The sequence below is a fragment of the Neoarius graeffei genome, chromosome 1 (genome assembly GCF_027579695.1).
Source record: "Neoarius graeffei isolate fNeoGra1 chromosome 1, fNeoGra1.pri, whole genome shotgun sequence".
In the NCBI taxonomy this organism is placed as follows: Eukaryota; Metazoa; Chordata; class Actinopteri; order Siluriformes; family Ariidae; genus Neoarius; species Neoarius graeffei.
In genome coordinates this window covers 52,046,336-52,057,718 of record NC_083569.1, presented here as the reverse complement: position 1 = coordinate 52,057,718, position 11,383 = coordinate 52,046,336, and the positions used below count along the sequence as shown (strand labels likewise).

At 41.1% G+C, this 11,383-nt stretch overlaps 1 protein-coding gene across 1 annotated transcript in view; it reads left to right on the top strand.

Annotated features, from left to right (window-relative positions):
• The first annotated feature begins 391 nt into the window (after positions 1–391).
• Positions 392–11,383, top strand: part of nectin4a (nectin cell adhesion molecule 4a) — a 37,949-nt gene continuing 26,957 nt past the window's right edge. The window contains exons 1-3 of the mRNA XM_060934087.1: positions 392–934; positions 6,884–7,081; positions 7,657–7,824. Coding sequence (XP_060790070.1) covers positions 889–934; positions 6,884–7,081; positions 7,657–7,824 — 412 coding nt within the window. The 5' untranslated portion in view covers positions 392–888. The remainder of the gene's footprint in view (positions 935–6,883; positions 7,082–7,656; positions 7,825–11,383) is intronic.

Below are 11,383 nucleotides of genomic sequence, written 5' to 3'. Positions count from 1 at the left end.
CAAACTCTGCACAGAAAGGTCCTCGCCAGCCACGGGGCTCGAACCCGGACCTTCTTGCTGTGAGGCGACAGCGCTAACCACTACACCACCGTGCCGCCCACAGTCAAATTTATTTTAGAAAATTTCACAATGAATTCTACACTCTCACACTGACAAACGTGATAAATTAGTGCTACACACACACATTGTATAACATTTTCATTAAGTCATTATTTGTTATGTGCATTTGTTTTTACTCTGTTTCTCTGGCTGTTTGGATAAAAATTTCTGGCATTTCAGTTCTCTGACAATACTGTGACTTGTAAGGGGAATGCTAATAAATCTAATTGAATTGAATAAGTTTGTGTGTGTGTGTGGGTGGGTGAGAGAGAGAGAGAGAGAGAGAGTCTGACACAGTCTGACACACACCTATGAAGCACAGGAGAGGTGAGTCGGGACAACAGGTGTCTTAGAGTCCTGAGCTTAAAGTCAAGCTTAAAGTCAGACGCTTTAAAAGGAATCTGAATGAAAATCTACAGAACGGATTGATTTATTCTCACATATTTCATCTTGACACTGATCTAACTTTATGTCAGAGGACAAAGCTTTCCTGGCACAGAGGACTGAACGTGTTCGAACATTTCTGATTAATTTATATTGCAACGGTGGCTGGATCCTGGTGACTTTTGTTTTGGTCTTCACTACTGCAAACACTTTGAAAACTGGGGTGAATACAGAACTGATAAAGGATTATTATTTTTTTTTTAAAGAAAATTCTGGATTATCCAGTTTGAGTACCACAGCTTTTGTGTGTGTTTTTGTTTTGTTTTTTCCCAATGACTTATGTATTTGTGTGAAATACACCTTGACACCTGAGACTTCGTGTAAGGAGGAAAATCCAAGTGGACTATGGCAGTGTTGAGTTGTTTGAGGATTTTACTTATCTGGAATTGGTGTAAGTATTCAATTGTGTTGTTTTGTCTTTCTTAAGGCTTTTTAACTTGTTGCTTAAGCATTGGGCACCCAACAACACGTCCATAGTTGTCTGATCTTTCAGGAAGAACTGGTTCTGATGATCAGCTCCTCCACAAGCCTGTCAGAAATCATTGTGACAGAATGAATAAACCTCTCTCTCTCTCTACACACACACACACACACACACACACACTACTACTTTGTTGGATATTTAGATTTATATATTACTGTAGCTAAATAACAATACATCTCAACACAAACCTATTTTGGCTCTTTTAATCTCAGTCTTTAACCTTCAAATAAAAGCTGCAGTTTTTGTACTAAACAAATGTCCCAACCTGGTCAGAATTGTCATATATTCTAATCATAAACACACACACACACACACACACACACACACACACACCAAGTCAAAGGAATGATGATAATGCAAAAATAAGCTGTTCTTTACTAGGGTTAAAGGAACAGTCCACCGTACTTCCATAATGAAATATGCTCTTATCTGAATTGAGACGAGCTGCTCCGTACCTCTCCGAGCTTTGTGCGACCTCCCAGTCAGTCAGACGCAGTCAGACGCGCTGTCACTCCTGTTAGCAATGTAGCTAGGCTCAGTATGGCCAATGGTATTTTTTGGGGCTATAGTTAGATGCAACCAAACTCTTCCACGTTTTTCCTGTTTACATAGGTTTATATGACCAGTGATATGAAACAAGTTCAGTTACACAAATTGAAACGTAGCGATTTTCTATGCTATGGAAAGTCCGCACTATAATGACAGGCGTACTAACACCTTCTGCGCGCTTCGGCAGCGCATTGATATCTGAGCTCCGTATCAATGCGCTGCCGAAGCGCGCAGAAGGTGTTAGTACGCCTGTCATAGTGCGCACTTTCCATAGCATAGAAAATCGCTACGTTTCAATTTTTTTTAACTAAACTTGTTTCATATCACTGGTCATATAAACCTGTGTAAACAGGAAAAACGTGGAAGAGTTTGGTTGCATCTAACTACAGCCCCAAAAAATACCATTGGCCATACTGAGCCTAGCTACATTGCTAACAGGAGCGACAGCGCGTCTGACTGCGTCTGGCTGACTGGGAGGTCGCGCAAAGCTCGGAGAGGTACGGAGCAGCTCGTCTCAATTCAGATAAGAGCATATTTCATTATGGAAGTACGGTGGACTGTTCCTTTAAGTGTAGCAACATTGAGGGGCCAGCACCATGGTGCAGTGGTTAGTATTATCCCCTCACAGCAAGCAGGTTCTGGGTTCAAACCTGCCAGTTGACTGGACCCCTTCTATGTGGAGTTTGCATGTTCTCCTTTTGCCTGTTTGGGTTTCTTCTGAGTGCTCTGGTTTCCTTCACAGTCCAAAGACAGGCAGATTAGATCAACTAGTTCCTGTAAATTGCCTATTGGTGTGAATGTGAGAGTAAATGGCTGCCTGTTCCTCTGTGTGTCAGCTCTGCAATGGACTAGATGTGCCCCACCTCTTACCGAAGTCAACTAGGAATGGCTCCAGCCCACCCAGAAAATGGATGGGTGGATGGAATGAACACTGAGGGAATGTTGAGGAGGAAGTTGAGAGGCTTATTAACTATTCAGTATCCACATTGGGGTGTAGGGGAGCGTTATACGTTCACAATATGTGGACTATTTCAGTAATGTCAGGTTTATCAGTAGACTTCTCACATAAATTCTGTTGTTTAAAATGTCAGTTTAAGTTGGTGAAACTCTTTTTAACATCCTCCTAAGCTAAGAGTATCAAAACTAGGTTTCATAGAGACAGAACCCTACAGATCTTTGTATTTTCACTCACTTCATACTAAAATCCTCTGAACTGAATCAGATAGGACGCTAGACTCCATAACGCTGTGGCCTTCCTGGACCTGAGTTGGCCATCCCTTATTTCTCCAGTTGAATAGAACAGTTGGTATTGCTTGAGCAAATGCAGAAGTACACTTTGTACTGTAATTTATGTGGGCTTGGAACAAGAGTGTGTGACAATTTGGGCCGAAACTATTATACATATTAAACCAAAGGACTTAACGAGATCGACATGATAATGAGTTTTGGTACTAAAAGAAATATAAAAGTCCAGGCAGTTTTAAATAAATTAGCAAAAATAATTAACACTCTCAGGCAAAGGTTTGTTTAATATCTCATGTTAAAACATAACAATGGGGAATTCTACATTGCCTAATGTACAGATGTATCTTTTAAAAGCGGGTGTTGCACCTCACGTGTTACATACCATCCAGTGACTCTCCTTTAAAAAGTTCTGTACAACTGAGAATTACCGTAAAGTAACTTACTATTGACCATCTCATCATCTCTAGCCGCTTTATCCTTCTACAGGGTCGCAGGCAAGCTGGAGCCTATCCCAGCTGACTATGGGCGAAAGGCGGGGTACACCCTGGACAAGTCGCCAGGTCATCACAGGGCTGACACATAGACACAGACAACCATTCACACTCACACCTACGGTCAATTTAGAGTCACCAGTTAACCTAACCTGCATGTCTTTGGGGGAAACCGGAGCACCCGGAGGAAACCCACGCGGACACGGGGAGAACATGCAAACTCCACACAGAAAGGCCCTCGCCGGCCCCGGGGCTCGAACCCAGGACCTTCTTGCTGTGAGGCGACAGCGCTAACCACTACACCACCGTGCCGCCACCATTGACCAATAGACACTAATTTGTATGTATTACAGAATTTACTTTAGTAAACAGGCTATGTAACCTGAGACATGATGTGTGTCATGAGTCTTTTAGCACAGCGCTTCTCGAAAGGTCTCAGGTTAATTTTTGTGTCTCACGTGTTGTTCAACATGAAAAGAATGTACTTCAGATTCCTGGTTCTAGCTGGTGGTAATGATGCAGTGAAGCAGAAAATTCACGAGACAAATCAACAGCTTCAGGATATTCTTAAAGTATCCTAAAAGCTTACAAAATGTTACATTTCAGTGTATTTACTGATAACTTTAAGAATTATTATCCTCTAACTTTAAGTGACTTTCCATGACTTCTTAAAGATAACAAAACGCTGTTAAAAAGAACATTTAAGATGTCACTTACAGTTACTAAATTTAACAGTTAAATGTACTTAAAGTCACTGCTACTTTTAAGAACACCAATAAAGGGTCTTAAAGTTACCAGTGTATTTAATGAATTCATTCATTCATATTTAATGAAGTTCAGTAAAGGTACTTAAATTAAAGGGCTAGTTTTAAAGGTAACTTAAATACACTGCTACTAAGTTCCTTTAAAGGTAGACTGCCTTTCAGATTTTTCAAGTGTAGGTCATAAAAATAATTTTCCCCGACACCCAATTATTTTTTAGTGGATGAAAGCTACTGAATTCAAATCACAGACTTCCAATTTTATTAGTTTTTTTTTTAAATAGAACAATTAGTGAATTTAAGGTGACGTGGCCCTAAATTCTCTGCTATTTTTGCCTGCTTCAACATGACCCAATTCAAGATACTATGTCATTCATCATGTGGTGGGCTTTCCCCATTCGTGCAAGGCATTGTGAAGAAGAAGAAGCCTTTATTTGTCACACGTACACTCAAGCACAAAACGAAATTTAACCTCTGCATGCAGTTAACCCATCTGAAGCAGTGAACACACACATGTGAGCAATGAGCACACACACATACCCAGAGCAGTGGGCAGCTGTGCTACAGTGCCTGGGGAGCATTTGGGGGTTAGGTGCCTCGCTCAAGAGCACTTCAGCCCAACCTCAGACCATGGCTGCCCCATGTTAACCTAACCACATGTCTTTGGACTGTGGGGGAAACCAGAGCACCCAGAAGAAACCCACACAGACACGGGGAGAAAATGCAAACTCCACACAGAAAGGCCCCTGTCAGCTGCTGGGCTCAAACTCAGAACCTTCTTGCTGTGATGTGACAGCGCTAACCACTACACCATTGTGCCACCTGTTTCATATTTTAGATTCTTCACAGTAGCCAGCGTTTACCTTGATGACGCTTTACACACTATTGGCATTATCTTAACCAGTTTCATGAGGTAGTCACCTGAAACGCTTTTCAATTAACAGGTGTCTCATCAAAAGTTAAATTAGTGGATGAGTTTCTTGCCTTCTTAATGCGTTTGAGATCAAACAGTAAGTAAATAATAATAATAATAATAATAATAATAATAATAATAATAAAATACAGTAAATAGCCCTATTCCACAACTGTAGTAATCCATATTATGCCAAGAACTGCTCAACTAAGTAAAGAAAAATGACATCCATTATTATTTTAAGACATGAAGTGACTTTTAATTAGTAACAATGAAAAAAGGCATTTAATTAGAAGGTGTGCATTAATGTTTAGATTAAATGCAATTAAATTAACATTTTTCCCCTTAGTGATTCTGGTTAATTTTGTTCATATAATTGTTCAGATCAGGTGCATACACTGTACTGAACATCACCAAGAAGGTGATATTCAATGTGAAATAAATTTACAAATCAAATTTATGTCTTGACACTACATGCTACACAAAACTGCAGCTAAACCATCAGATGATTATAGTCTATACAGTATCCTGACCTCTGCATGTGTGTTCACTGCCAGACCAGCCTGAGATAATTAGTGACCTGAACAAGTCGAGCAGCATATCTATCCTTCATCCATTACATTTCTTCTACACTCATGTTTTTTAACTCCACCCTTCCTCTAATACACTCATTCCTTTTGTATTGTTCTATGTGTGTGTTTTTTTTGCCAGCATCCACACCACCCTTTTGTGTAGTCTTCTCAGTCCAACAGCATGAAAGATTTTGCTTTTGTGGTGATTCTTTTATTAGTATTCATGAGCAATTGCATGGTAAATTATGCATAAAAAGTGTGCTGGCTAATATTAGTTTACAATATTACTTATATCAGCCCTGCGATGAGGGCGGCACGGTGGTGTAGTGGTTAGCACTGTCGCCTCACAGCAAGAAGGTCTTGGGTTCGAGCCCAGCAGCCGACGAGGGCCTTTCTGTGTGGAGTTTGCATGTTCTCCCCATGTCCGCGTGGGTTTCCTCCAGGTGCTCCGGTTTCCCCCACAGTCCAAAGACATGCAGGTTGGGTTAACTGGTGACTCTAAATTGACCGTAGGTGTGAATGTGAGTGTGAATGGTTGTCTGTGTCTATGTGTCAGCCCTGTGATGACCTGGCGACTTGTCCAGGGTGTACCCCGCCTTTCGCCCGTAGTCAGCTGGGATAGGCTCCAGCTTGCCTGCGACCCTGTAGAACAGGATAAAGCGGCTAGACATAATGAGATGAGATGAGAAAATAAAATAGGGCGGCACGGTGGTGTAGTGGTTAGCGCTGTCGCCTCACAGCAAGAAGGTCTGGGTTCGAGCCCAGCAGCCCACGAGGGCCTTTCTGTGTGGAGTTTGCATGTTCTCCCCGTGTCCGTGTGGGTTTCCTCCGGGTGCTCCGGTTTCCCCCACAGTCCAAAGACATGCAGGTTAGGTTAACTGGTGACTCTAAATTGACCGTAGGTGTGAATGTGGGTGTGAATGGTTGTCTGTGTCTATGTGTCAGCCCTGTGATGACCTGGTGACTTGTCCAGGGTGTACCCCGCCTTTCGCCCGTAGTCAACTTGGATAGGCTCCAGCTTGCCTGCGACCCTGTAGAACAGGATAAAGTGGCTAGAGATAATGAGATGAGATGAGCCCTGCGATGACCTGGCGACTTGTCCAGGGTGTACCCCGCCTCTCGCCCATAGTCAGCTAGGATAGGCTCCAGCTTGACTGCGAACCTGTAGGACAGGATAAGCAGCTACAGATAATGGATGGATGGGTATTACTTATATCTGACCATTTTTGCTTTTGAGATCATTCGTGAACATTGTTTTAAAAGTTGATATTAGGATGCTTTTCAATCATCTTTCCTTTTTTTTACTCTCTCTATCCATCTTGTAGTGGTCTGCGTAAATGGAGGAGAATTTGTGAAACCCCCAAGCTCAACTGTATATGCATCAGCAGAAGAAAATGTGGTTCTGCCCTGTAAGTTCCTGCCATCAGACAGTGACGTGGTCATTCAGGTTATATGGATGCATGTGAAGCCAGATGGGACCGAAGAGCAGATCATAACTGCTCATCATGTGGATGGACAGCTAGGTACAAAGCATTTGTTGTATCATTTTTTTGGCTTTAATTGTTCATGCTTAGAAAAAAAATATAAAGTACTAAACTACACCTTTGCTTGTTGCTGAGCAGGTAGTCTCAAGCGTACAAATTTGAGCTTTAGTATGTATCTTTAACCTAGAAAGATCCATGCAGTGTACCTTTAAAACCTCTTCAAATCATTTTAAAAAGTACACTACGTTCACAATTCCAGGTGAAAGATTCATATTAAAGGTACCAAAAATGCATCCTTAAAACTAACTGACAAGGGCATGTAGTGTTTACTTTACCCTTTCTGCTTTGCCACATTTTGTTCAGTGCAACTTGTAGATAACTCATATAAGAATAGTTAAAACGATGAATGAAGAACTGTATGTTATTAGAAAGTAGCTTTCTTTTTTCATGCTTTTCATTGCCAGCTTTGTAACCAGAAAGATCAGAATTTTATTGCATTTCCATAATCAAGTTTTCATTCAGCCAGAAGTCTTTCTGATAACTTCCAGTTGAAGAAGTAGTTTGTTATTGCTGTCAGAGTCTCACTTTCCTTTCCTGTCCTGTTCCTGTTTTAGAATCTGCTGCTTACGCGGGCCGTGTGCGCTTTGAAGACAACAACCCCATAATAAACTCCGCTCTGATTATCCTCAACACAGAGCTTTCAGACGAGGGACGCTATACCTGTACGATTGCTACATTTCCTAGTGGAACTGTAAAGACTCAAGTGTCTCTTACTGTGTGGAGTAAGTGTTTGCAAATATTCTTTTCCATTCCACCCCAAGTCCAAGACTGAAGTGCCAAAGCATATATGATATATATCTGATATAGAAGTATTGTGTGTGCTTGTCAGGAGATCACATATTTTAAGTCCTGACAATGACACAGCCATCCATGGCCAGGAGCAGAGAGAACAAAATTAACTGTGCTTTTTGGGTAGGAGAAATGGCATTACTCTTCTCTGTCAATCAGTACAACACTAGTCAGTTACAGGTGTCTGTGAGCTCATGTATGTGGAAGAGGGCAGATAGCGTTTTATTCCGAGTGTGTTACGCTGCTCTGTGATGTATGCATGAAGAGCAGTTTGAAAAGATGCAGTAGTTGGTGCCACATGTCTCAAAGGAAGAACATATTTGCCCTTACCTTCCCCAGAGGGAGCGATACTAGGGAGTGAGAACTGGCAGATGAACAAATTGGGGAGAAAATGGGGGAAATGCCTGCATGGTGAATGGAAATTTCAGTAAAAAAAACACAAAACCCAGTGACAACATACGCTGAAGCTATTTATGCCTTATGAGTTGGCTGTTAAAGAAAAAGGTATAGCTGGGCAGCTCTGTCCTGGATGGGATGGAGCAAAGGGCAAAAGAAAGGCCAAAGAAAATATAAGCAGGAAGAAATCCAGATCCACTGTGTGGCAATATTCAGAGTCACAATTTTCTGTTGGTCAGGTAGCATTGCTGCCTCACAGCTTGAGGTTCCCCAGTTCAATCCTGAACTCTGGTTACTGTCTGTGTGGGGATTTGCATGTTCTCCTTATGTTAGTGTGAGTTTCCTTTGACCTCTCCAAATTATGGTAGTAGGTGTATCAGTTATTCAAAATTGCCCGTAATTATGAACAGGTGTATAAATGGTGCCCTCCGATGGACTGGCAGTCCATCCAGGGTGCACGCCCAGTGCTGACATTGTAAATCATTTCCTAAATATGCATGAAATATTAGTGTTTAAAGATAATCTGAAACGTCACAAATGGCACTGTTAAGGTACAGATGCAGAAATTGGAGGATTGTAATCCAAACTGATATTTCAGACAAATTATGGCCAAATATTTTGTTTATTTTTGCTCCGTCACCAAAAAAAGCAGTCCTGGGTGTGTGTTACCATGCAGTGCACTGACTGACTGACAACCTGTAGAAAGTGTAGTAGGGGAGAGCGGGGTAAGATGAGCCACTTTTTACATTTTTCATCATCACTACATGTTAAAGCCATTTTTGCTTCCAGTCTACACACCATACCAAATTTCAAAGTGTACTGTTACTATCTGAGCAAAAAATAATTGATAAGCTCTTATGGTTAGAATGATATTACCTCTTGAAAAAAAAATGTCAAGTGGCTCAACTTACCCCATGCACGGGGTAAGATGAGCCACTGTGTGGGGTAAATTGAGCCAACACAAAACATGGTAGGTTAACAAAGTAAACAACTTTTATTATTAGAAATGCAATCAATGAATCAAGTCAAGTCAATCAAGTGGGGGATAGGGCCGTTGCATAGAGAAGGGGAGATGAAGAGAGAGGTGATAGAATGAGATGGGATAGGGAGGGATAGATAGATGGACAGAGAGAGAGATATGCATAGATAGATAGAAAGAGGGATGGTTAGAGAGGGAATGAGAGATATACTATATTATAGAAATTACTAAAACAGTAGAGCAGTGCCAAAAAATCTTATTTCTTTCAGTAGGTTAAAACATTGCTAAAACATGCAGCAATCATTCCATCAATCATTCAATCATTTCATCATTATTCAATGTTCCAAGCGTTCAAATTGCAAGGGAACACCATTTGCCTCTCCCTCCGTGCTGTCCCCCCAACAGTAAAGGGGCGGGGCAATTTTTTCACAATATCCTGTCTTGACAGGACAGCCTCATCTTTCTCTTTGAAGACAAAGGTTGGCTTTCTTGCAGAGCCATGGCATGACTGGCTTCTTTTGAGAAATCTTGCCTCTATTTCGAAGACATCCAATTTGATTATCTGGCCAATGAAGAAATGCACTTTCACCAACTTGGTATAACCTGTCTCTACCTCTCCATTCTTTATCTTTTCAATGAACCTAGTCAGAGTCATCCTGTCCAAATGCATATCCCTCACCACAGCCCGAATAGACCTGCCTTTCCTGACTTCCTCTGCGGCTCTCTCCAAAACTGCACGGGATTGTGCGGCCCTGTCTGTTTTTCTTTTGTATGAGTGTGGCATCATGCACACCTGTAATAACAGAGGGCATTATTTTATTTATTAAAAACCTTTTAAACATATTATTTATATTAACATGTTATTTATTTGTTTGTTTATTTGTTGTTGTTGTTGTCATATATGACCAGTAAATGTGAAAACTTAAGTGTCATCCATATTGGGTAAGCTCAGCCACCAATGGGGTAAGTTGAGCCAGTGGCTCAACTTGCCCCACATCTAATGGCTCATCTTACCCCATGGCCACCATTTTGTAGAAAAATGCTAATAAAGGGGATTAGGCTAATCAAAATTATTTTTATTAGCATTCATATCATAGCTTAGAAAGCCACTAACTTAACCCTAATGTGTCTAAATATTATTCTACTTTTGTCTTCTCTAAATCACCTTCACTGTGGACAAACATGGAATTGACTTAGAAAGCACAAAAACACATTTTTATAAATATCTCCCTCACCTAGTTTGACATGTGGTGCTCCTCTCCACAAGTGTAAGTAAATGGTCCCGCCCCCCTTTGAATGTGGTCACATGGTCACATTTGTTTACTGTTTCTTAGAAACAGGGGGTGGCTCATCTTACCCCCTGGCTCATCTTACCCCGCTCTCCCCTAACTGTTTCAATGTTAAAAACTACTGCTAGCAAACAGGGACAAGCACCCTACAACTAGAACACTGCTTGTCCAATCAAATTAGTGGGCTGGAACTAATGGTTGTGTAATGTTGCTCCAATTAAGCAACAGTAGAGGCTGCTCATTGGGCCGCCATTAAGTAAATAAAGGTTAAAAAGGAAAATCATTGAGCTATAAAAGGAATTTCAGTATTTCAGTATAGCTTAAAACAATTGTCCTTATTGTTCATGATTGGCAGAACAGAAAAGCTTTCGCAGTGTTGTCAGGAGATTGCGAGTTTGAATCCTGAGGTTGCCGTTCTGGGTAGGACGGATTGCATACTCGCATTCCCCTGTCAGTCAGTACAACACTAACCAACTGCAGGTGTCTGTGAACTCATGTATGGGGAAGAGGACAGTTGTTCAAAAAGATGTGGTCATGTGATAGGGGAGCGCTGGCTAGTAGGTGGGAATTTGCATATGACCATGACAATATCATGAAAGTTATCATATCCTCATAATCATCTGTAACTGAAACTGACTTACAGGCCATTGAGCATCCATTAAGTCAGTCAAGGTTAAAAGGGACAAGCAGTGAGCTGTAAGAAGAATTTCACTTTGGACTAAAATGATAATGTCCTTATAATCATAATCTGTAATGCATTTTGGAATCTGTAACCTGTGCAAACAGAACTTCAGACTTTGATTTATTTCCAGTACCTGTCAAAAGTTT